The sequence below is a fragment of the Cornus florida genome, unplaced genomic scaffold (genome assembly GCF_030987335.1).
Source record: "Cornus florida cultivar Cherokee Brave unplaced genomic scaffold, ASM3098733v1 CherokeeBrave_3.0.0_Hap2_Chr01, whole genome shotgun sequence".
NCBI lineage: Eukaryota > Viridiplantae > Streptophyta > Magnoliopsida > Cornales > Cornaceae > Cornus > Cornus florida.
This window is the reverse complement of record NW_026775571.1, coordinates 52,383,312-52,411,311: the sequence shown is the minus strand read 5'-3', so window position 1 is coordinate 52,411,311 and position 28,000 is coordinate 52,383,312. Positions and strand designations below refer to the sequence as shown.

Here is a 28,000-nt window from a genome sequence, read left to right as displayed (position 1 = left end):
TCTTTTCTTCTCTTCCTTTCATTCAATTTTCTTATATCCTACCAAATAAAGCATAAAGGTGATTTTTTAGACCCATCTATACCGTAACTTCTGAAAAATACACAGCCCTTCTTGAAAGTCCACCTTTAACACTTTACCTATAATGGATGGTTATTCTTTAATCCTTAGTTGAACGTATGATATACTAGAAATTTCACGTAAAAGATAACGTATAGTGATTACATGCCTGGAGTTTGATAATTTAGATTGTGTGGTTATTAGGAAATGGTCAGGATTAATATCTGGAGTTATTCATGTTGGGCATGAGGATTCATCCAAGGACAATCTAGATGTTTTAATGATAACAAACCATTAATGGTGCTTAAAGACTAATGTTTACATTAAGTGTTATAGATGATTCACATTCAAAGAATGACCTCAATGAAACTACAAAGATCATTCCATGTATTCCATTATTCAAGATCACATCAAGGAAAGAAATGGATACAAAGAAAACATAAAGTTACAAGGAACCAAATGCAAAGTCCATCCAAAGATAACTTGGACTACAATAAGTAAGAAAGTAACTCAAAGGAAGAAAACAAGAATACCTCAAAACCTAAAGATCATGGACAAAGCATGAAGAAAGGGGTAGGTAGGATGATGAGTGTTTAGGATTCAATGTCAAAGTCTTTATGAATCTATCTGAAGCTCATCTCTATAGGACCATACATATCATATCATCATTTATATATTCCTATATCCATTAGCAATAGACTATACACTTCATTCATATATAATTACATGAAGTTATTGTTAATGAATGAGTTAGTTCAAGCTTGCTTAAGCTTTGAAAGAACTCATCGATTGTGCTAGATATGCTAAGACCATGCACATCAATCACATGATTCATATTGGTCAACGATTAAGGCATATGAAGACTTCATTACCATGAGTTGGTAACAGACATTAAGACCCCTGAATATGCATTATGAAAAACTATGTTTTTGGTTAAGTGTGAAAAATGAATTTTTGAAATAATAATTATTTCAAAATAATTTTTCCTGGTAATTACTCTTTACATTTCAAATAGCCTAACCTGATTTTATGAGATTTTTTCATCAATTCTACATTGGTATACATAAGGATTCATTTTTACCAAAACTGTCGGAAATCCAAATTTGTACTAAAACTGAATTTATACATTTTAATTTAGTTGGATTTCAATTTTCTTATATTTTTTATTGAATCCGAATTGAGGGTACTTCCTTATTTATATTATAAACTTAAAGTAAATGGACATATAAATACTGTAAAGATATTTACTTAAATGTTTTCAATGAAAATAAAATATATGCAGGTGTCCTATACTGCATGTCCTGTTCATAAGTTGTCATCTGTCAAAAATGTTAAACAAAGCCATTTTAAGTCACACATAGTGAGGGAGCCGCCTCTATACGAAACAGAGCCGACTCCTTTTTGTCCAATATTGAATTTTCACATACGAAGCTTGTTCCCAGGTAGGGAACCGCCTCCTACTTTCGAGAGCCAGCTCACAGAGGAATAGAGCCGCCTCCATGAAATGTAGAGTCGGCTCACAGAGCAAAAGGAGTCGCCTCCCTTTAAAGATAGAGCGTGCTCCTTCTAGCAAATTCAAATCCAACGGCACTTTTGTCTTGAGCTTTATGCTGTCCACCTCTAACAGTTATATTGAGCCCCAAAAACTCTATAAATAGAGTGGGGAATGTCCAAGCATGCAAGAGACATCACTTGAGAGACATTATAGTGCATTAGAGAGCTTTTGTTCTCACATCTTCTCTTCAACTCTCTCATATCATTTATACACTATTTTGAAAGATTCAACTAAGGATTAAAAAGGCTTTTGCTCTAATTCGAATCTTCATAGAGCTTTTGTTCCATCCTACACTTGAGAGATCTTATTGAGTTCATTAGAGCTTTTGTTCTTCACTTATATCATTTTTTCTCATTTATATCATTCATAGAGTTTGAGCTTCATTAATATTCATATACACTCTAGTTGAGAGCTAAAGTTTGTACATCAATCTTTAAGAGATATTTCTTGTACTTCATTATTCTTGTTACTATCAATTGTAAGGGGTTGGTTTGACCCACCGGGTTGGTGTGACCCAAAGGAAGATTAAGAGAAGGTTGTTCTCTTAGCAAGGTGAAGGAAGGAGTTGCTTCATATAAAGGTTTGATCTCCACCCGTAAAGAGAAGCCATAGTGGATTGGGGAGTCTTAAGAGGGGTCTTAAACTAAGGAGTAGGAGTTTCTGAACCTCGCAAAAATCACCGTGTTATAGTTTGCAATTTATCTTACCTTATCTTTCTTATAATTGTGCTATTTCATTGCTTATTTCACATCTTTATAATTGCTCAATTGTGTTAAATACTTTACTTGAAATTGTTTTTCTGTATTGTAAAAATTGTCCATTGTTTGCCATTGACTCTATTCAACCCCCCTCTAGAGTCAATTGTTGGGTAACAATTCAAATTGCTATTCAGAATAAATTGATGCCAGAAGTTCATACTATTACTAAATTATTCATGTGGAGCTCACAAGTTCACTGTTAGAAGTTCACTTGCAGATAGTTGTAACGTTTCAAATTTTCGTTGCATATTGTATTAATTCCAACACTCTGCTCCTCGAGTAAAATAGAGAGAAATTATGTGAAGACCTAATGGATATATAAGAGTAAAAGACCTTAAAACAACGGTAAAAGGTTTGTTCTTTAAATGTAGCCTCCAAATAAAAGTAACCATAAACAGGACGATTTATGGAACGGCCAACATGGGAGTCAAGTTCAGGAAAATAGGCCTGAAGCCACAGTAAGGTTGAACACTACATGTTTTAAGCTATCACCGTCATTGATGAAAGGAAGAACTTGTGATGTTTGATCTCAAAAAGAGGGAAGTAGTTGTTGATTATTATTCTCAGAAGACCTTTGCCAGAGGTCGTAGTTATATTAGATTTAATCACTATAAACTCTTGTACATTATTCAGTGGTGTAGTTATATTAGATTTAATCACTATAAATTCTTGTAATTGTTTAGTGGCGGAGTCAGGAATTTAAGTCAGTGGGGGCAAACCATTAACCATGTGATAAGAAAAATTGAACCAAAATGAAAAATTACAGAGGGTTTCTTTTTCTTTTTTTTTTTCTTCTTCTTGTTTTTTTTTTTTTTTTTTTTTTTTTTTTTTTTTTTGCCATTTTGATTCTTAAGAATTATGTGAGAACCATCAGAGGAGAAAAGATATGGACTTTTCTAAAGTTTGAAAATTTTGTTGGGCAAATAAGTTAGAAAATGAGGGGTAGTTTTGAATATTCAAATTTTTTTTGGTCTTTTGTTAATTTTTTAGGAGTTCAATCAGGGCACTCTTATAATTATCAAAATTCTTGTATAGAAAATACAAATAACAGAAAATTTAATAGCAAAGGTTGAATTTTTTCTGACTTTTGATTCTTGGACATGGGTCTTTACGGATCGATCCTTTGACTTTTGCAATTTTTTATCAAGGCCTTTTTTTTTTTTTTTTTTTTTCTTAATTGGTACTCACACACACATGCCTCTTCTAAGATTTGAACTCCTGATCTCTCTTTAGAAAATAAGAGGCTGATACCGATAGGCACCCGTTGATTTTTTCAAGGTCTTTAATGAGTGTTTTAAATTTTTAGTAAGGCTAATTTTAGAATTATCAAAAAATACAAATAAATGAAAATTTCAGTGGGAGCAACTGCTACACTTGTCCCAACGTGGCTTCACCACTGACTTCCTGTATAAGATTACTACTTATGGATAAACTAAATGTTTGAACATGGTTGTTACCTTTTTATTATGCAAGTTGTTTATAGAATAAAGAAACACTTGGACAGTTCTCTGTCTCCTTTTTATTCTAAAATGTGTTTTATTAGAAGTCCTCTTTATTAAGGTGTAGAAGAACCTAAAGGAATGTGTCAGGTCTATTTCCGGAAGCATGAGTCAATCATCCGTGTCTCAATGAAAATTGTTTACAAATCAATAACTACAATAGAAGATTCAAATTAATCATGGCTTCGAAGCAAAAATGCCACTAACATGAAGCATCTATAAATCCTTAGCACACATACGATATGAAGTCCTTCAAGTACATTACAAAAAGAGAAATATACCAACTCCAAGTCATAATTTCAATTCTTACACCGTCCAAAACACTATATGATACAATGGCCAAAACAAATAAGTAATAACAAACTACCTAGGCTCCATGCTCCCAAAATAATATAGCCTAAGCTCTTCGTCACTTAATTTTTTTTTTTTTTTTTTTTTTTAAGTACGTATATCGACCTCATAATACATGTATCATTCAAGTCAGGAGTGCAGTTCGAAAATGAGACCTCAAAGACTTACTTTCTAAATCTTGCCAATACCGCTATACCCCTGAAGGCCTCTCCTTCATTTGTTTGCTCTCCGCGTTCACAACCTGGAAATATTTTTAATAAAAAGAGTGAGTTACAAGAGCCAGTAAGATCTTCTTCACTTGCCTTTATTTCATTGAAATGGGGATGACGAATGTCCTCTTTGTTTGAAGTATTCACAATATACCCCTAACTCCTTATATTTCGATTTTCCTCCACCACTACTAACTTTATTTGCATTATTTATTTCATATCTTTATTGTTCCAATTAATCTCCCAAGTCCTTAAATCGTACACTTCCACCATTAAGATTGTAAAATAATAATAACAACTAAGCAAAAAAAATAAAGAAATATAGCGTGAAGCTAATAACTTTCTGCCTTATATTATTTTCTAATCTGTGTAAATTACAATACAAAAGAATTGAATAAATAGGGGAGGAAAAGTAAACCATTATGGAAATAAAATGAATAAGGAAAAGTTGAATATATACAACTATGAAATAAAAATAAAAAGGGAAAGTTGAATATATTTTGATCCTGAATATATTATGATCCATGAAATCTTAGCACTCCCCCTCAAGTTGGAGCATGAATATCATGAATGCCCAACTTGCCACATAGATGTCGGTATTGATCCTTCCTAAGAGCTTTAGTGAAAAAATCAGCTATTTGGTTAGCAAAACTAATATGAGAAGTTTGGATCAGTCTAGCTTGAATCTTTTCTCGAATAAGGTGGTAATCCAACTCGATATGCTTAGTACGCTCATGGAAAACTGGATTGGCGGCTATATGAAGAGCTGCTTTGTTATCACAATATAACCGCATAGGATGTTTGTGAAGAATGCCCAAATCTTTAAGAAGCCTTTGTAACCAAAATAATTCACATGTAACGGAAGCCATTGCTATATATTCTGCTTCAGCAGAGGATCTAGAAATTGTGGACTGTTTCTTGCTTTTCTATGAAATAGGACTATTACCAAGAAGAACACAATAACCAGTGACGGAACGACGAGTGGCTGCACAAGCACCCCAATCAGAATCACAGTAGGCTTCAAGTTGAAGGCATTGATCTGAAAGCAATATTATTCCCTTGCCAGGAGCAGATTTCACATAAGCCAAAACCCGATATGCGGCATCGAGATGGGGTTGGCGAGGACTGGACATAAATTGACTGAGAATTTGAACCGAGTAGACTATATCTGGCTTAGTGATGGTGAGATAGACAAGGTGACCTACTAGACGTCTATATTGGCTAGGATCCTTCAATAAATCACCATCATCAGGTGTAAGTTTTAGATTTTGTACCATAGGAAAATCAACAGGCTTTGTACCAAGGACACCAGCATCATGCAAGATTTCTAGAGCATACTTTCGTTGAGACAAAAAAATCCCTTTGGCTGAGCGAGCAACTTCAATGCCCAAAAAATATTTTAATAAGCCAAGATCCTTAATATAAAACCGACTATGTAGGAATTGTTTGAGAGATTTAATGGCTTGATCGTCAATGCCTGTGACTATTATGTCATCAACATATACTAGAACAACAGTAATTGAGGAACCTTTTGTTGATGTAAACAAAGAGTAATCACAGTGGGATTGTGTGAACCCAGCAAGGCGAAGAGCGGAAGAAAATTTTTCAAACCAATTTCAACTTGCTTGCTTGAGACCATACATGGATTTTTGAAGTCGACATACTAGATGCTCCCCCTTGCGATGGAAACCGGGAGGAGGATTCATGTATACTTCTTCATGGAGATCACCATGTAAAAAAGCATTGTTAACATCAAGCTGATGCAAAGGCCACTGCTTCATTGCTGTAACTGCTAGAACACACCGCACCGTAACTAATTTGCCAACAGGAGCAAATGTTTCGTGATAATCAAGGCCTTCAATCTGTGTATATCCTTTGGCAACGAGACGAGCCTTATAACGCTCAATTGAACCATCAGAACGATGCTTAATCTTGTATACCCACTTACAGTCAATAGGAATTTTACCATGAGGCAAATGAGTGAGTGTCCAAGTATTGTTCCGTTCAAAAGCATTAATTTCTGCAGCCATAGCCTGACGCCACTGTGGATGCTGAGAAGCCTGAGCATAGGTTGTGGGTTCAACCTCAGCAGAAATAGTAGCAGTGTAAGCAAAATGATTAGATGATAATGAATCATAAGAAATAAATTTTTGAAGGGGATATTGCAATTGTGCACAATCTGAACTAAGAGATGCAAAATGAAATGGTAATAAGTAAGGAGATGTAGTCAGAGAGCAATGATAGTCCTGGAGATAAGCCGGAGGACGGCGAGGACGAGAGGACTTATGAGTTGGTACTGGAGTAGAGACATGCGGTACTGGAGTAAATGTGTCAGAAGGAGGTGTTGGATTTTCAGGGTTGATGATTTGTGGAGGGTTGACACTTATGTCACGAGTAGGGAAAGGTAAAACAATAGGTGGTGGAGTATGAGCAGGAGTGGTACTCTAAAAAGGAAACACAGTCTCATGAAAGGTAACATCATGACTAATAAATATTTTATTAGTCTGTAGGTTATATTTTCGATATCTTCGTTGAGCAAAGGGATAACCAATGAATATGCCTTTAATAGCAAGAGGAGAAAATTTATTTTTATAAGGTGACATATTTTGAGCGTAGCATAAACAACCAAAAACCCACAAATGATCATAAGATGGTTGAGAGTTTAATAGTAACTCATGGGGAGATTTTCCTAACAACAAAGGGTAAGGCATGCGGTTAATAAGGTAAACAGCAGTAAGGACACATTTCCCCCAAAATTTGATAGGGAGGTGGGCTTGGAAGCGAAGGGCACGGGCAACCTCTAGAAGGTGTCTATGTTTTCGTTCAGCCAAACCATTTTGCTGAGGGGTCCCAACACAAGTGAGATGGTGAACAATCCCATGTTCATTAAAAAATGGATGCATGGAAAGAAATTCAAGACCATTATCACTTCTGATTTTCTTTATACGTCGGTGAAATTGAGTTTGAATCATGGTATGAAATTTTTTTAACAAAGATTGAGTCTCAGATTTATGTTTCATAAGAAAAAGCCACGTGCAATGAGAATAATCATCAACAATGGTTAAAAAATAATGAGCACCAGATAATGAAGGAGCGGAGAAATCACCCCAAATATCAATATGAATCAATTCAAATGGTTCACCACAACGATTATTTTTATTGGGAAAAGGTAAACGAGTGTGCTTAGAAATAAAACAAACATGACAATGTAAATTAGAACAATTAGAGATGCCACTAATATGCTTGGACAAGAAACTGAGACGAGAGGCAGAAGGATGCCCTAATCTCCAATGCCATAAATCAAATTGGTGCTGTTGGGAAGCAAGAATGATAGGAGATGAAGTGGGACGGTAATAGTAGAGACCATCATATTCTTTACCCAGTCCAATCGTCTGTTTCGTGGAAAGGTCCTAAAAAATGCAAAATTTGGGAAAAAAGGTGACAGAACAATTTAAGGATTTAGTAATTTTGCTGACAGACAAAAGGTTAAAGGTAAATTCTGGAACACAAAGAACACTTTTGAGATTGATATTTTTTGATAAACATGCATTCCCAGTATGTGAGATGTGTGAAAAATTGCCATTAGGAAGACGGACAGGTTTATTATTAAAGGCTAGCATCACTTGAGAAAGAAGATCAATGGAAGAAGAAATATGATTAGAAGCACCACTATCAATAATCCAAAGGAAAACATCTTGATTGAGAATGATGACATGTGTTACCTGTGAAGTTGACAGTGGGTTGAGTGTTTTTGAGAAGTGACAACAACTGCTGATATTGTTCTGATGTGAATTGAGGAATCTGAACCACTGGTGCTATAGTAACGTTAGTGCTTGTAGAGACGGCATTAGTTTGCTTTTGTGGATAACCATGTAGTTTGAAGCATTTGTCCTTTGTATGCCCAAGCTTTTGGCAATGATCACACTTGGGTCGAGCTTTCCCTTTGCCGTTAGGACGATCTTTATCTTGATTGAAATCACTCTTGGCAATGGCCAATGCAGCGGAGTCATGCTGAGAGGGTGCAATAACATGGAGCTCCCTCTGTTTCTCTTCTTGAAGAAGCAAAGAATAGGTCTTACTTAGAGTTAGTAAGGAATCCATTGCCAAAATCTGACTGCAGAGGGCAGCATAAGATTCGTTGAGGCCCATCAAGAATTGGTAAACATGCCCTTGTTGTTGATAGTCCATGATAGCCTTGGAGGAACCACAAGTACAATTTGGGATTGTATTATATGAATCCAGTTCATCCCAAAGAGCTTTGAGCTTGGTGAAGTAAGCTGTAACAGAACCTTGTCCTTGAAGGTGAGTACATGTAGAACGCTTGATTTGGAAAACTCTAGCGGGATTTCCTTGAGAAAATCGTCCATGAAAGTCATCCCAAACTTCTTTAGCGGTGTCAGTGTAGATCACACTGTTTGCAATATCAGGAGAAATTGAATTTAGTAACTAAGAAAGCACCATATCATTACATCTTACCCATTCAACAAAGTTTGGTTCTGATTCGGTAGGCTTGGTGACAGTGCCATGAACAAATCCTACCTTGTTCTTGGCCGACAAGGCTATCCTCATTGTGCGGCGCCAAGTTGAATAATTGTCGCTGGTGAGTTGTTCAGAAACTAGGATGACGCCAGGACTGTCGGACGGATGGAGTTAAAAAGGTGAACTGGGATTTGGTCCACTTGAACCAGAGGCGCCAGTCACAGTTGAAGATACGGTTGTCATTGTAGTGTGAGAAAAGAAGGTTCACAAAGATTATGCGAAACCAGAAACAACACACAATGAAAGAAAATCACAGATGCACTAGATCAATGCTCTGATACCATGTAAAATAATAATAACAACTAAGCAAAAAAATAAAGAAATATAGCGTGAAACTAATAACTTTCGGCCTTATATTATTTTCTGATCTGTGTAAATTACAATACAGAAGAATTGAATAAATAGGGGAGGAAGAGTAAACTATTATGGAAATAAAAATGAATAAGGAAAAGTTGAATATATACAACTATGAAATAAAAATAGAAAGGGAAAGTTGAATATATTTTGATCCTGAATATATTATGATTCACGAAATCTTAACAAAGATTCTTCATTATTTTCTTTTAAATTGCAAAGCTGCTTATAAATCTACATTTAAACCCAAGAACATAGCAAATTATACCAACCAAATCAACCTTCTAACTTTCATAATTCATTATGGCACTAATAAAATTCTTACTCAACTCAATTTTTTTTTCCTTTATTTATGAGAATCCCAAACAATATTTCACAGAATCTATGATTTCTAACTTTTATTCCCCAAGAAATCATTTCAATTTAACCGCCTAACATTTCTCAATTAATAGACTAACCACACTTTCACACATTACTTAGAAATCAACAACCTTATAAATCGCCATTTAACTAGTAAGATGTAGTTACTTCTCTTCATTCACTCGAATGAGTTCAAGTTTGTATACTTGAAATTCTAGAATCTGTCCTCAGAGACTCAGAGTTGACACCTTCCAAAGATCTCTCAAAATTTTCAATATTGATTTACTTTGCCTTGTGAAGATCTCTGAGTCACATTAATGCTAAATCTTCTGCCGAGGTATATATTACTCCCAATTACTTCACAAGGTTTAAATTGCCTTTCAATTCAAATAAGGGTAATACTAGTATTTTAAAAATATAAGAACATGGCCAACGCTGACCCTTGAAAATGAAGGTCTGTGTAACAAGGTTTCATTTTTAGAGGAAGTCAAAATAATTTTGAAATAGGAAAAACTTGTATAATTATGGCAAACCTCAAGCGGGTCAGTGTAAAGTTCATCGAACATCGTAAACGAAGTTTTTAATATAGCATCCTTTTACCCTGGTTAAATGTAAACCCCAACTATACATTCAGGTGTGTTCGGCTATATGGAATTGGAGTTTTGGAATTAGAATTTGTGAAATTTGAAAAAAATTTGACTCAATTTTCTTACTTATTTTTTTCAAATTTCACGAATTTCATTTCTAAAGTTCCAATTCCATGTAACCGAACACAGCTTAAGATAAGTCAAACCATCATTTAAGAATTGATAAGCCTACACTCCAAATTGATATTCATGTATGTTCTACCATACTTAATTCCACAAGTAGATTCCATTCCATAGTTCTAATTGTGCACTCAAATATTTAACAAAGCTGGTGATTAAGTTTATATTCAAACATTACTTCAGCTTCACAACTTATCTTGAACAAATCTTTACTAAACTATCAATTAACTTAAACTCGGCATTTACCACATTGTCCTCAAATCAAATAATCGTCTCTCTTTCCAAGGCCACAATCCAGCAGAAAAGTTCTAACATGCAATTTCTATTGCATTCCTAAATACATGTAGAATTCTTGCTACTTGAGGAAATCATACCTTTAAGCCTCAAATTGATAGAAGGAATGCGACTACAATTTGATAGACTGCACTATGATTCAACAAGCTAAGGATCTAGTAAAATATTGAAATGCCAATAAACCAGTTGGAGCCATGTGAAAGTTTTCTTTTTTTGTTTAAAAGGTGCTTTAGTCATGTGAAAGTTGTCTACAAAAATCACATGAATTATGAAAATTTTAATTTATTTATTATTACATAAAAGGTTGCTTATTAGGCTTAAACATTGCCAGCAATCTCCCCTTTTATTTTTGTTTTGAGTTAAAAGTTGAAAAAAAAAAAAAAAGAAACATAGAAAAAAATTGAATTCAGTTTGCTGATTTTGTTACTCACAAAAGAGTTTGTCAAGAACTAAAAAAAAGAAAATTGTTTTCGATATAAACGACAGTTTTTGGAATTCAGTTTATATTTTTTAAACTTAGTTTTTTGAAATATTTCTATTCCATAAATACCATGTCTACATTTTTATTTTATTTTTTCTTTCCTTTTTCTGTTTTAATTGTCTTGAGGCTAGTTTTTGATCAAATTCATTAACAATTTGTGAATGTATATATTACAAATTTACAATTATCAACCTCTAAAAAAATAATAATAATAACAGTTATCATATACAATTATTGAGATCAACTTTTATGCTTTTAAAAAAGATTTTGCAAACGTCCAGAGTACTGAACTCACCGCAAATTTTTAACCACCAATATATTTGGGGAATACTCTAAATTTCTATAGTTGTAGTAAATATGCTAGATATTGTTTTGAATTATTCTAGAACCGTTGGCTTCAAGACACTTGAGATTATTTCAGCAGTTGGTTGTAAGGCCTTCTCACTATAAATATAACAATAATTCAAGCTTTTCTCATTGACACACACTCCTTTGCACCCTTGAGTAATTGTCCACTATTATTGATAAGAAAAACTCACCCGTTACAAATTTTATTAAATCAAGTTATGATTCAACTTCGTACGAAGAACTTAAAGACACGCATGTTGGGTCATTTTTGCTTGTGTTTTTTCATATTAGAGGATATATAAAAGAAGTAATTTACACGATATAGAAAACTTCCTAAACTAAAGAATTCTAAAAAATAAATTACAATATATCAATCACTATGAATTATTGCTACTTAAAAAAATCATACACTAAAGCGTCAAATATAATTCACAATCAAATCTCCAATGCATCTAAACTCCCAAAGAATCTACAACCCCAAGCATGAGTGAATCACCAGTGTGTCAATGAAAACCGTTTACAAATCAATAACCACAATAGAAGATTTTAATTAATCATGGCTCCGAATCAAAAGTGCACTAAAGCATCAAGCATCTATAAGTCCTTCGCATACATACTACAAAGGAGTGTACAACACAAAAAGAGATATACAAGTCATAATTTCAATTCTTACATATTCCAAAACAATATATAATACAATGGCAGCCACAAATAAGTAAATAACAACTATCTAGGCTCATGCTCCCAAATAATATAGCCTAATGTAACAAGGACCATTTATCCCATATTGAAATGCAGTGGAAAGTGACCGGGTATAAATAGGTGGATATGCAACACTACCCCATAAATCAAGTTTTTGGATAAATGGGTAAACATCCACCCGTTACAGTTGGTATCAGAACCAGACCCAACCCTTAAGTGTCACCCCAAACGCCCGACCCGGAAGGCGTCTAGGTGAGCACCCCTGATAGGCAGGGTGGCCAGAGCCGCAATGGAGTTTGGGGGCAGAGAATGTAATAAGAGTCATTTGTCCTACATCAGAATTGGATGGAAAAGTGATTGGGTATAAATGTAATTTTTGGATAAATAAACAAGTGCTCACACGTGAAAATGTTTTTTATAAAAAAAAGGTGAGCTACAAGAGCCCTAGTAGGTTTCCATATATGTTGAAAAATCAATAACTTTCAAAAAGTTGGAAAATAGATTTATCTTTTCAACGGTGATGGAAAAGAACTTCCTTGCTATACAAGAAAAGGAACTCAACAACTGGGGTAAGATGGGCAGAATAATCATGACAAGGAAACAAATAGGGAGTCAATTAAAAATCCATTTCCATTTCACCAGTTATAACATAATTTTCACAGAGCCAAAATTGTCCATAATTTTCATCTTTTCATAAGCATCTAGATCCATGTATTTACCAACCAATGGTGGTGCTCCAAGAGGAATACACCGGCCAACCTGTCGCACCGGCATGGCCCTAACCCTCAATGAATCTATCGGTGGTCAAACCACTGGCCATGTGATTTCAGGTCATTTACCCAAACAAATGGGGTGGTTCTCCGAGAGAAACCCACCGGCCAACCTTTCGAACCGGCGTGGCTCCACCCCTCAATTTTTCAAACCATTAAAGATCTGCTCTCCAAATCCAATTCCAAAGTGTGGAAACAATATTTTTTCCAACCAGTTTTCTCCACAGCTCATGTTTGAAATTCACTAAAAATCAACATTTCATATAATTTTTAAATAGACTAAAATTAGGGAGAACATCAACATCTCTATTTTCATTTCTTAAAATTTCATCCTCCAAATCAAATCATAGATATGAAATGAAATTAATCAAAATTACTGCTTTCCAAACTCATAAAAATTTCTGGAAAAGCATGTCAACTTTAAGATTCACCAAAAATAGAATTTTAACTCAATCGACATGAAACCAGTACCATTTGAATGTTTAAATAATTTTTCAATTTACAATTACTTACATGAACCCTCTATTTTTATACTATCAATTTACTTTAATAATTTTTCTTTCCGATTAAATCACATTTGAAGAAAAAAAAAATAGAAAAAATTCTGCTCACAAAACAGATTTCACAGCAGGTCATCATCAACTTCAAAAATCCATAATAATTTCAAAACTCAACCAATTGAGCCAAATAAAAATCTGTAAACTCATTAACAACTGCACTCTCATATCCCAAAATTTAATTTAAAAATAACAATTCAAAATATAGAAATTTCAGCCCTAAAACCATACTGTTCAGTTCAACTTTTCCCAGCACAAGAATTCAACTCAAATTTAACAATTCTTTCAACTAATTTCATGCTTATCAAAATGAATCGACAACATAAATCCACATTTCACATAACAAGAAACATGTATTTCGAATTTTAATAAATAAATCAATAAGTTCAAAAGTTGAGAAGGTTTGGAAACCTACTTGTTGGGCTTTATTTTGAATTTCTCCAAGATTTCCATTTTATTTTCTTCATCTTTCTCTACCGTGGCCAGATCTAATCTTTCTTCTCCTTCTTCTTCTTCTTCTCTGCTCTAAACGTATGAAATGAAAACCCTTCTTCTCTCTGCTCTAAACGCATGAAATGAAAACCCAAAGCTGAAGTGTTATGGTGTGGAGTGGAGGGGTTATGGTCATAGAAAGCCACTATAAGAACTCTCTAATATCCCACAACCACCACAACTCACAAAAGATAAGTGCACAAAAGCTTTTATGTAATTATACAAATCACCCCTACTACCAATTAATCATACCAAGTCCTCAAGAAAAAAACGTCTTTCAAGATAAATAAATTTCTCTAAGACACCAACTAAATGCCAGGATTAAAAACCTAGGATATCACAAAAGGGGTCACCATTGCCTTCCAACAATTACCTGATTCTCAAAGACGGATCTATTGATTACATCATATTCAAGGATACTTTGGCTATCCACTCATTTGAGTCGAAAGACTCTGGCGCGTCTCTTTTACAAATTTAGAGTCAAACATATATATATATATATTAAAATATTAAAGATCAAGCAAAGCACACACACCCACAATAATATTATCTCTAACAGGCTCAAACACTCAACCTTTCCAAACCATCTGGACTAACGCCCATTGGTACCGATGAATATTGGACCACACTAAAATATCAGAATTGCTTTGATGCCAAATGAATTCCCAGTCCAGTTTTAAGCTTGATTCCAATAATTCTGCAGATAAAAATGAATCCAAAATAAAATATTTGGAAATCGCAGCAACCCATGAATGTTTGTATTAAGGTACTTAACAAGTCAGAAATATAATATTGACATTATCCACTATACAAATGGATTAACAAGAAAGATTCATAAGAATACAGAAGTTATGAACCTATTCACCGTAGATTTAAACAAAAACAAAACAAAACCAAAAACAAAAACAAAAAACAAAATCAAAGGCTATGAACCCCATAGAATCGCACAACGAGGCAAGCCTAACTTAAATGGTACGTGATAACTTCTTTATGGTCATAATTATTACTACTACATTATCCTCATTTTGATTTGAATTGTAATCCCTAATGAAAAATATAGCACCATAAATATGAGATCCAATCACAATAAATTCGATCGAGTGACGATCATGTAACACGCTCAAGTACGAAACATTGAGTTGTCATAAATGCACAAGTAAAGAGTACATGTGTTAAGTTATCGAGAAAGTAAACATTATTTCAACTAATCTTTTGCCTAAACCTGTGATTGTAACAGACGACCATTTTGTTAGGTAAAATCAATTATCATAAACGGTAAAATACCCCTTAGCGCTTGAAAACTAATCTCGACTTCACTCTTACAATATCAAAACTTGAATTTTACAGGCACATGGAGGAAACAAAATCAGCACTTGTGTTTCTAAATCCGGATGACATACAAATTTCAACAAGGAATCCATAGTTGCTGAAATAACTATTAGGGAAGTGAATCACCTAGACGATAACCTCCTTATCGTTATCATAATATGATTAACAACTTTATTCATAAAAAAAAGCCTACAACATAATTCAGATCTTCGCTTTCACAGCGCATGAGTTCTGTGCAGTGTCAAAAATCAAAATATACTAAATTGAATACTTCAATGTTCAAAATGCACTAGTAGACCTTTAGATGTTACGTGTACTGTCCATGTAATACAAATATTTGCGGACTGCAATGGGCGTCCTATGAGTACACTGTACACATAAAGGAAAGCCCTTCACATATATAATTATCTCATCAGAAAAGCAACTCACCTAATTATCATATTCTCTTTATTGGATCACAATAAAATGCATTTCTTTCCCATTCCATTTTCATCTACCGAACCGCGTCCCCTTGGTGCTCTTACAACAATTGCATGGTTGTGTCATGCCCCAATCTCTGCTCTTGCAGGTTTTATTTTGATCTACCTGAGAACCAGAAGACTTTGCACTTAGCAGCAACAATTCATTGGTATCTACAATTCCATTTTTCTAGGGACAAATTGCACTGAGGATTTCTGTTGAAACTATACTGACCTCTTCCGACATTTATGGGTTGGTAACAGATTCTCCTCCTGTTAAAGCAACAAAATTTGCTGATATCAACATATGAAAATTTCAAAACAGTGAAATAACGAAGTAACAAGTTCCCAACTAAAATGTCAGTATCATTTTTAAAGATGATGATCAATATCAGAATTATAAAAAAAGATTCAAGGTGGGTGAACTGCAATTCAAAGTTTGACAAAGAGTCGTCTTGAATATAAGAGTTAACATACAAGAGAGGAATTATGTACGTCATTTGTTTAGATGATTGATGGGATAGGTTGCATGATATTCTCTTTTAATTAAAAATATGATGCATCATAAGTAATGTAACAGAGTCCTTGAATATCTTTCACCAGATACATGTATACATATGTATTTATATATATAGGTGGTTAATTGTAAAGAAAATAAGTCAATATTATGTTAGACCTCGTGATCGGTCCACTGCATTTTCATCATCTTTTCTCTTCATTTTCATTTTCTCTATTTAAGTTTTACCATATTTTAATAATACATTGGTACAACCACTGCAACTGCTTGCTATATTTTGTCATTCCTTCAGTACTCCTGCTCCTTAAAAAATTTGTCAGCCATTGATGACAAAACTAACTGCACTAAAACAATTTAAGGTCCAATAAGCTTAATGAAAAAAAAGGTCACTTACCAGAAGGTCACACCTCAATGTCTTAGAGTCGTGCACTGATCCTATTCAAGCTTAATGTATCCGTGCTCCAAGCAGGAGCAGCATTTACTTCAGGTCCCACCCTTAGGGATGTCGCACTTGTACTAGTAACTTGAGAACAAAGGTAAGATAGTGACTGCAACCATGAAACAAGCGTCGGTTTTCGTGTAACATCATCAGATTCTGCAACCTGTGCATAGAACTCATTAAGAACCATGTTTTGGCCATCTTTCGGTAATTGTACAATCGTCTGTGCCAATAGCTTCATCAAACTTGGTAGGACCTGGAAAAAGAACTGCTCCTTAATATTTTCACTTCCAGAACTAGTATATCCTTTGTCTACAATTATCTCAAGACAATACTAGGCACATTGCTCGAGCATTGATGCATCTGCCTCCACTTGATTTCTAAAAAATTACATATAATTCTATGGAAATTATGATTGAACCAACTTTTTAAATATAAGGAGATGAGGTAAGGAGGCATGACTTTGACAAATTTATGGAGACCCAGAGAAATGAAACAAATAAAAATGCAAAAGACAAATCAGTACTTACCTGTATATCCACCAGGGAGAGAAGCCGTAAAAGCAAATCTAGAATTTTCTTACAAGGATCTAACTCTCCTTGCCAGTTCTTCCACAGATCAGCATCCTGAATCATGGCTTCACTGCAGAGATTATTAGCTTTTTCAACAAGACACTGGATACAGTAAAATATGGATGGACTTGCAGCAGGAAGATGACGAACCAAGGCAGCAACTCCAGAAGCCATTCCATCAAAAGGGGTGATCCCAGGATATCCCTACATTTACAACCAAGAATAAATTAGTACCTAATTTTCTATGATCAGACTCAAGTTTGACCAATATGGTCTTCAGTAGCTTTAGGCACCTCTAGTGATCTCTTCATGTAATAGAAAACAAGTTGCTCCTTTAGTACGACTCTCTCATCCTCGTCAGAATCATTCCCGGAAGATACAAAAGCAACAAACATCGAATGTGAAGCTCGAGCTACTTTTCCGTTCGGATGCCCCATATATCTAATTGGTTATGTAATAAGGAACCAATATTTATCATGACCTTTATGTTTATGTGAGCTTTCTAAGAAATGTAGTAGTTCAGTATAGGATACAAGAACATAGTTGGAGCTACCACCCTTCTAAATATAGGGGTAGGTAACCGTTCAATGCAAGTTGGAATAACCCGCAGATAAAACAAGATCCGAGCAATTTGCACCTCATCTTTTGACCATGTATATTCCGTTATCTGCAAGTTGGAAGAACCTACAAGACAAAATTTGAATATAACTCAAAAGCAATATATGCACAAGTATTTGGTCACAGAATGCATGACTCGGTGATCGTCCATACCTTGGGGATTTGTCAAGTCAACATAAGAAGGCATAGATTCTACGAACGAGATGCAAGCTGATTCATTCTCCTGGATACTTACGACAACTCCTCTAATTGTATCCATATATTCTGGCAAACGCACACGCCGGAAATACTCCATACAAGAAAATGAAACTAATATCTTTACCGAAATTTCCATCTGAGTTTGTTGGGTGAATTTTGAATCTAACCTGTGCTTTGAGACAGCCAGCGCAAAAACTACAACCATAAGGAAAGCAGATTCAGCAATTTTCTCTAGATCCCTGAGTAGCTCATCATGCCCGCCTTGAAGCATCAAACGTACCTGTCGATGCCCCAAATAGACATCTTGACAGTAGACCCATATAAGATTCTCCACCCTACTCTTGCTCTCTTCATCAGATGAAACATACTGATTGCAGAAAACACCAGTTATTATCCCTGCTTCCTTAAAAGTAATATGGTTCAAATGTGCTTTGACCTCATCAAGCCCCAGTTTAGCCAAATTGCCACGTGGGTATTCAAGAATCCTTGTATAAAAAGGTAGTAAGGGAAAGACTTCAGTCAACAACGCTGAAGCAAGGCATATAACCAGAGGAGCTTTGGGAGCAACAGGACCACTTCGAGCCAAAGCTAACGAAATACATTGTAGAAGAAGACTGTTTCCAGGATTATTACATGAATTAATAAAACCTCCTGTTTTAGAAATCAAGTCTCTGGATACAGTTTCAATCCGTTTCTCTGCAAAATTCCTTAATCGCCTCATTTCAATTGATACAGATTTCTTGGAAGACCTCAGTGCTCCAGCTGCAGCCATAACAATGGCAAATGGAGCATAGTATGGCTTTGAAGTCTCTAAAACCTCTCTTGTGAAAACATCAATTCTCTTGAAAGAATGTGAGTTGATGAAACTAGATACAACCCATTCAACCAAATGCAATATCATGAGCCCATGAGAAACAGTACCACAAGGCCCATCTTCCTTATCCCAAATTCCAAACAGAGAATCCAGAATTCTAATGAAATGAACACTTTCAGAAGAAGATAGAGCATACCCAATGCCTGCAAGAAAATTGACAATATGTGTTTCAGAATAGCCAATCGATTGGTAATTTTCCTCCAATAGCCTACAAAGCAACTCCAAGGAAACTGATTTGGATTTTTTGGACGCAGAAGGAACAAAAGAAAAAGCACCCAGAAGGAGAACTCCCTCGGAGAAGAAAGAATTCTTAGTAATATCTAACTGTCCAGAGAAAAGTTGAGAAAGGACCTCGACAGCAGAATCAATGACTACAGACGAGGGTCTTGAGGATTTCCTGACCCAGATATAAAGAAGCTTGAGAAAGAGAGGATATGATTCATGAGGAAGAGAAAGCTTTGGCGAGGATAGAATGGAAAGTATAAGCTTTGCCTGTGGATCTGAAACATAAAGGGACGTTTGAGAGTTAGAGAGCGTCTTTAGAGATTGGAGGTGATGCGGATTGAAATATTGATGTTGAAGGGAGTCCCTGAGATCAGCCCATGCTTGGATGATGGCTTGGGCAGATGAGGAAGAAGAATGTCTCGAGCTAATGTTGGTGCTACTGCCACTGTTGCTCCTTAGCCATTCTTCAAGGAAAAGGGTTTGAGCTTGTTTTGCCATCATCCAATTCCAAACTGCAAAAAGCCAGCAATAAACCTTGCTTCAAACAGGTAGTCTATACATGGAAAGATCAAAAAAGAAGAACAAAACCTTCCCATAATACACAATCAAGAATGAAAATTAATTGAAAGCAAGCTACAATAAAAATAACTTTAGTATTGTTGTCACATAATTGAATAATTAATGTCTGTCATTGTCGTTTTTTTATATAACTAGGAAATAAATATAGGAGAAGGTAGTATTAGCTAGGAAAGAAAAGAAAGGAATGGAGAGTGTAGTGACTCTCATTGTTTTTTTGGATAACGGAGGAGGAAAAAAGAGAGGCGATGATATTAGTAATCCTTCATCGTGTTCGGAATAGGTAGCTTGGATGAAAAAAACAAATCGATAGTTTTTTATCCTGTAAGTAGCAAGGACATAGTATAAATTCATTTGTTTAATAAAAAACAGAGGAAAACAGATAATCACTAGATCTCATATTCTTTCCTTTCAAATTCTTCCAGTTTAGAAAGAACAGCCAAAACACAATCCAAATATTGAGTTGTCCCTCCTAATTATCTCTTTTTCCTTCTCATTTTTAAACAAATACAAGATCAGATCTCCTTTCCAATTTTTTTCCTCCAACTCCCTCAACCCAATCGTAATGTTACAGCACAAATAAACAAGGAAGCATAAATATGGACACAAGACACGGGAACAACATATACGGATACATCGACATGATAAGGATACATCAATATGAGTTATCAAAAACAATAAGGATACATCGATATGACAAAACTCTTAAAAGCATATGCCCCTCCACTTCCTTTGATATTAGATTCAAAGAAGAGGAGCGCCAAAAGCTTTTTCTTTTTCTTTTCTTTTTTGTCTTGTTTTTTTTTAGCTCCAATATCAAATACCAATAATAATATATTATAATTAACATATATATGAACATTTATTTTGATTATTATATCAACAATTCCAAAATAGGATGATGAAATTACTAATTCTTCACAAATAAAGGAGCCAGATTTCATTTCATCATTCAAGCATTTTTTAACTTTAAAAAATTAAAAATTGGAAGTACACATCCAATCCAAAATACCATGTACGAAATTACTTTGAAATTGAAATTGGCACCAAAGATCATCTACCTATTTTTCAACTAAGAAATAACTTTAAAAAAATGAAAAGGTTGGGCTAGGGTGATGTTAAAGAGTACTTAAAAAAATGGGTTTGTGTTTGTTTTAAAAAAGTTTGGATGAGATTTTTTTTTTTTTTTTGATAAGTAATAATAAAATTAAAAAGGGCGTTCAATAGGGGAACACGTCCCGTGGACAAAGGAACCGGGGTTCAAGGCCCCAACGAATCCATAAAAGAAATTAAATCAACAGAAGAGGAACACGAACTTCTGTTCACATAACAAAAAAGAGTGCGAATGATAAAAAGTTTAAGTGTCGCTGTAGACAACTCCTTCCCTTCAAACATTCTACTATTTTGCTCCTTCCAGATACACCACCAAATAAAATGTGGTAAAGATCTCCAATAAGCACGAATGCTCCTACTCACACGACAACCTCTCCAAGTATGAATTAGCTCCCTAGTAGAACGTGGCATTACCCAACACATGCCAAATAGGCCAAGAATGAGATTCCAGCAATCGCGCGCTACAGAGCAATGCATTAGAAGATGATCGACTGACTCCCCATTCTGCTTACATAAACAACACCAATTAACAAGAAAATTTCCCCTTTTCCTCAGATTATCGATCGTCAGAATCTTTCCCCAAACAGCAATCCATAAAAAGAATGCCACCCTAGTGGGGACCATGGAGCACCAAATAGTCTTCCAAGGAAAATCATAGGATGCAAAATTGGACAGACAGAAAAACAAGGACCTAACTGTAAAACGCCCGTGAGAGGAGGGAATCCAATTCAAACTGTCAAAACCCCTGCCAATTCCTTCTTGCCGATACAATTGATCCAAGAAAATGCTCACCTCTTCCAACTCCCAATCCTGAAATGAACGCCAAAAATGAACATTCCACGTAATCCCACTATTATCAAGATGATAACAGTTAGCAACTATGGCATGTTTATCAACTGCAATACTATATAACCTGGGAAATGTACGACATAAAGGCTGGTTCCCACACCAAAGATCATCCCAAAAGCGGACGCAGTTACCATCCCAAACTCTGAATCTGATACGAGAGGAAAAGGCATCCCATCCTTGTCGAATGGATTTCCACGCTCCAACTCCTCCCGCAATAGAAACCGGACGTGTAGTCCAACCACCAACATCTTCCTCATACCTGCAAGACACTAATCTGCGCCAAGGACGATGTCTTTCCTTCCCGTATCTCCACAACCACTTACCCAAAAGAGCTTTATTAAAAGGGATCAATCGTCTTATACCAAGACCCCCCAACTTTATAGGCTTGCAAACTTATTCCCATCTAACAAGATGATACTTGAACTCATCTCCCCTACCTCCCCAAAGGAAATTCCTTTGAATTTGTTCGATTCTATCAGCAACGGAGCATGGAATTTGGAACAAAGAAAGAAAATAAGTGGGAAGGCTTGATAAAGTGCTCTCGATAAGAGTTACTTTACCCCCCTAAGATAAATATTGCTTCTTCCAACTAGCCAACCTCTTTGCATATCTATCAAGCACAGAATCCCAACTCCCCACTAACCTGGAAGAAACCCCTAGGGGCAATCCCAAATAAGGGATGGGAAAGGAGTTCACCCTGCACCCAAGAACTGCAGCTAAAGAAGAGATATCCTCAACATTCCCGACCGGGACAAGCACACTCTTGGCCACATTCACCTTTAACCCGGAAACTGCCTGAAAGCAAGCCAGAATGCATCTCAAGTATCTAAGTTGAGACACATCAGCATCACAGAAAACCAGAGTGTCATCTGCAAAAAGTAGATGTGAAATCTCCACCTGATTGTCAATATCTCTTCCCACCCGGAATCCTTTGATAAGACCAAGATTCTCTGCCCGTTGCATGAGTCTGCTTAAACCCTCCACAACAATTAGAAAAAGAAAAGATGACAATAATGGATCACCTTGTCTTAAACCTCGAGAACACCCGAAAAAGCCAGCTGGAGAACCATTCACAAGAATTGAGAAATTGACAGACGAAAGACAGGTCTCAATCCATGTCATCCATCTACTTCCAAACCCCATTCTTTTAAGCAAGTAGAGAAGAAAATTCCAATTGACATAATCATAAGCTTTCTCAATATCAAGTTTGCAAAGAACTCCAGGAACACCACTACGCAACCTTGAATCCACACATTCACCAGCAATAAGAACTGAATCAAGAATTTGCCGTCTTCCAACAAAGGCATTTTGGGAATCTGAAATAATCCCATCCGTAACTTCTCTCATTCTATAAGCCAGCACCTTAGCTTTGAGTTTGTAAATACAACCCAATAAGCTAATAGGACGAAAGTCCTTAATATCTGAAGCGTTTCCCTTCTTAGGGATAAGGGCAATAAATGACGCATTGAGCGATTTTTCAAAAGTTTGGATGAGATTTGAAAAATCAGAGAGAAGGGAATGAAAAATTGTGATATTGTGACCCAAATTTGGTGTCGGTCGCAATGCAACCCCGCTTATAACCCCACAACCCATCAAAAATTTTGACCCGTTTTTTGCTCATGGGTCGTGGACCCTAATTAGTCTCTTATAGCCCAATATATAAGGGCACTTAGGGTTTGGAGTGGTGTAAGAGAGAGACTCTAAAATTCTTACAGAAACAGAGTGAGGAGTTGAAAACTTGTAATCTCCAATTTTACATATATTGAAAACTTTCGCCGGATCCCAAGATCCCAACCATGGACGTATAAATCTTTAAATTCTTTGTGTGGCGTGTTACTTTTCTGTCGTGATTCTTTATTCAACTTGGGTTAGTTGTGTTTGTCATAACAAAAATAAAGGTGCAAGGGAAAGAAAAAGAACTTATAAAAATTGTCTCCTTAGAAGAGAGAGAATTCCCTTTTGGTTTGTTAAAAGGGAAGCCGTATATATATACATACATATATATATATATATATATAGAGAGAGAGAGAGAGAGAGAGCGTGTGTGTGTGTTATAGAGAGAGATAGAGATGCCAACTGCTGCTATAATGAGCCTGGCATCACCGACCACCAACACCACCACTCTCTTATCCTTCACTCGTTCCCCTTTCTCTCTCGTCCGACAAGACACACTCGTAAAGCCCATTTCTCTCTCCTAGTCTACTCACACCTAGCCAGTGTTATTAAAGGTTCAAGGCGCACGGTGAGGCACATGCCCGAGTAAAGTGAGGCGCACAATTGAAATTTTAAGCTACCATAAAAGCATTCATATCTAATAAGTCGTATCAATATTCTAAAAATAAATATCAAATATAAAAAAGTAAATCCATCAACCATATAAGCATTCAAGAACCATAAAACAAAGCACAAATTAGTTTTCTTGAAAGGCAAAACAGAATTTGTTTTTTTGAAAGGCAAAACAGAACACAAAAAGATATAAATCTATTAACCAACAAATAATAATAATAATAATAAATAAAATAAAATCAGCCAAAAAAAAAAGACGCTGAGACAAAAGAAGTAGTTGAAGAGAGAGAAGTAGTTGAAGAGAGAGAAGTAGATGAGAAGAGAGAGGAAGTGTTAATGAAGAAAAAGGAGAAAAAACTGAGCCCAAAAAAAAGAGGACAGGGAGAAGAGAACTAGACGAAGAGAGAGAAGTAAACAAATATGAGAAGAGAGGAGTAGAGGAGAAGAGAGATAAGAAGAAGAAAGAACTGACATAGCTTCATCGTTCGTCTTTGCAACTAGGGCTTCATCATTGGTCTTACAGTCTCACTCTTTCTATGTTCAGTTGACACTTTAACTCTTGGGCTTTCTTATTTGTTTATTCTTTTGAACCTTCTCTCATACGCTTAAACTTTCTTATTTGGTTACTAAGTTGCCAAAAGTACCCTTTTTGGCTTAAGAAATAGAATAATCATTTAATAAAAAAAAAGTGAGGCGTGCCCGACAAATAGGACAAGAACATCAGTGCGCCTAAGATGACAATGGGTGCTAGACCTACACCTCGAACCTAGGCGCGCCTTTAACAACATTGCACCAAACTCCACTAAGGGGCTACCAAACGCCTTCTCATACCAAATTCCATTCCTTAGCCGTCGATGACAGAGCATTTTTACAAGATGCCGAAGCGCCGGCAACTATCACGGGAAACTGATTTAAGTACTAAGGAGAAAGAAAGGGAAGGCGATGAACAACCCTAATCCTAGAAATTTGAAGGCTGAAAATAATATAAATACCTGGTCAATAGATGTTATGGTTATGCTTCTTCCTCCCCTTTTCTTTTTAACTTCTCTTTCCCTCCTCCTATTCTTCCTCCCTCTCTTTCCCGCTCTGGTCTGTTGTTGATGAGTTGATGCAAGCTTTAGAAAACGAGGGCTGATACGAAAAATGGGCTTTTCAGCCCTTTATCTATTTTACTTTAACCAAACATCTTTTAAAAATAACAAAGAGCCCCAACTTTTGAAACAATAATTAAAATCTGACCCATTGTATTGTCCTTACTGGATCTCACATTGTTCAACTACTGACTACTGTGTATGAGATGTTCTAAACCGTCAAAGAGAGAAAACTCGAGTTTCATACATCAATATGCTCTCTGGTGCCGGCAACTATTAACTGCTGCTATCGTCGATTTTCTACTGCCGGAACATAATGCACCTTGCCAACTATCTTCTCGTCACCAGCGACTTTGGTGTTCATGGAGTTCTCTTCTCGCATACAAAGCCTATCACAGCCCAAACACCGTATTCCAACCCCTGCATGAACCTTCACTAGAACCACAACACTCAGCTGATTTTTATAGAGGTAGAGAAGGGAGATCGAGAGGGAAGAAGAAGTAGTCCAGATGCTATCTGGTTGTCTCTGTTCAAGGAAAGCCCTAATTAGGCTTTTATAGTCCACTAATTCAAGGGTCCAGATTAGACCAACAAATATCCCATGGAGGCTTTCGATAAATTTAGGTACATGAAAATGCTGAGATATGATGAGTCATTAAAATAAAGCAAAATGAAATACCTATTTTCTTTTATAATTTTTTTTTTTTTTTTTTTTTTTTTTCCTGAATGGGGTGTTTTTTATGGAAGTGTTTCTTTTATAATTTTTTTTTTATAAGTAATTTTTTTCTTTTATAAATAAATATACATACATACATATATATATATATATATATATATATATATATATATATATTGTCAGTACTTATACCGAATACCACAAAAAGTTTTCAGAAAATGTTTACATAAAAAACATTTTACGTCGAAACAAACAGAGGGATATAGTTTTATCCTGTTTTACATGTTCTGGATTTGTTTAAAATGATATGCGTATTTTTAAAATTCAATGGATTCTGTACGACAATAATTTTGGAATTTTAATGATTTACTTGACTTGATATTTTATTGGATGGTCATAGGAAAATCTCAGCACTTTTTTTTCATTAAGTCAGAAAATCTTAAAACATTACCAAGCAAAAAAAATTAAGCTTCCCATAAACTGTAAAAATTGTTGAACATAAATTACTTCAACGTGTCAGCTAACAGACATATACATAAAGTTCTTTTCAATTTATTAGTTTAATTCACAACTACAATCAACACAAATAGCATTACAAAATTCCAAAAATAATTGGCTCTCTATTCATAACTTTTAGCATTAGCTGGTTGCATAACAATTACAAGGATTGCATTCTTTTCTTCCTAAAGGAATGTCAGAATCAGTAATTGAACATGTTCTTAGGCATTCATTAGTGAAGATATTTCGGAGAAAAATCATATAACAAAGAAAACTTAATTCAAAACTTGATATTAGATATAACAAGCTGAATGGTTAAAAATTTTCACAGAGAATTGGATGCGACATATAACATGACAAACGAATAACATAACAAAATGAATGAAGCCACATTTTTTTTGTCATTAATCCATGTAATACTTGATTTCAAAAAAACTAACTAAAGCATAATTTCATATACATATTACATAATTTGGTTGGGTCTGACAACAAGAATAATATTTCTTTTTGTATAAACACTAGCAGCCAAATCACCACAATATTCTCCATTCGACGACACCATCTTCACTAACATTAAACATATTATTGCTAGTGCAGGACCAAATATAACTAATTTGAATGTTAACTAAGCTAGTGCCTTTCATATCATCCTTGTCTATATATTATACATTAACGAATGACTAACAATGTCAGCAAACACCTCTACCTTCTAAAAAGACTCCAACCCATTTGAAATATATCATTGAAAATGACTCCACCCATTTGAAATGTATCATTGAAAATCATATAACACCGAAAATGAAAAGCATTTTAGAAAATGGTCTCACCTGTACGACCCGAAGTCCCCAAAAAATCCTGCGCAAAGCTCAAATTATTTTAAAAATCTACAAACACATAGAAAAGTGGATAAAGAATTGTTAGTGAGATGTTTTATCAAACATTTGGTAGGCAAGAAAAAAATGAGGTATACTCACAGGTTCAAATAGATATGAAATGGATAAGAAACTTAGCAGAAACTTCGGTGGTCTATAGTGATGAAGAAGTAACTGAAGAAAGTTGTGAGCGCAAACAAGTCCGGTCGTCAAAGTGATTGCAAGCGAAGATTGAGCGAGTCGGTTCGTCGTCGGTCTATCACATAGATTGAGATGGAGAGATGAGAAGTGTTGATTCGATCGGCGAATTGAGTAGAGAAAACGAGGGTTTGAGTTAAACACAAACTCTTCAAATCCTTTCATATATTATAGAATGAAAAATCAAATAAAGAACAAAGGCAAAAAAAACACTTTTCTTAACTGAATAACAAAAAATAAGAAGTGATATTTAACATTAAAAAATAGCTAGTTAATAAATAAAATAGCACTATCTATTGCGTGAAAAAATAAACTCATAAGCCTAATAAGACCAATATTTCAAACACTCCAAATTAAAATAGAAAATCATAAACTGAATTTTTTTCAAAATATTAAGTAACAACCCCCACATATATATATATATATACACACACACACACACACACACATATGTAAGAAAGTTGGCCTCTGACCACCATGAACATGACAAGGAGTCTCTAAACACCATGAACATGGCA

The 28,000-nt window shown here is 35.2% G+C and overlaps 1 protein-coding gene across 4 annotated transcripts; it reads right to left on the bottom strand.

The window, feature by feature from the left end:
• Positions 1-14,566: 14,566 nt before the first annotated feature.
• LOC132296892 (uncharacterized) lies at positions 14,567-27,975 on the bottom strand. Of its 4 annotated transcripts, none has more exons than XM_059794877.1 (10): positions 27,387-27,973; positions 27,240-27,267; positions 18,180-19,835; positions 17,942-18,092; positions 17,702-17,849; positions 17,367-17,612; positions 16,792-16,999; positions 16,116-16,153; positions 15,852-16,007; positions 14,567-14,790 (listed from the first exon to the last, which is right to left on the bottom strand). In XM_059794877.1, exons 1-7 carry the CDS (start codon positions 27,645-27,647, stop codon positions 16,814-16,816), a joined length of 2,676 nt encoding a protein of 891 aa, XP_059650860.1. In that variant the 5' UTR covers positions 27,648-27,973; the 3' UTR covers positions 14,567-14,790; positions 15,852-16,007; positions 16,116-16,153; positions 16,792-16,813. The 4 variants fall into 4 exon arrangements, with proteins under 4 accessions (XP_059650860.1, XP_059650859.1, XP_059650861.1 ...); XM_059794876.1 differs by having other exon boundaries at positions 16,792-17,092; positions 27,387-27,971; XM_059794878.1 differs by having other exon boundaries at positions 16,792-17,092; positions 27,240-27,296; positions 27,387-27,512.
• Between the last annotated feature and the right edge of the window lie 25 nt (positions 27,976-28,000).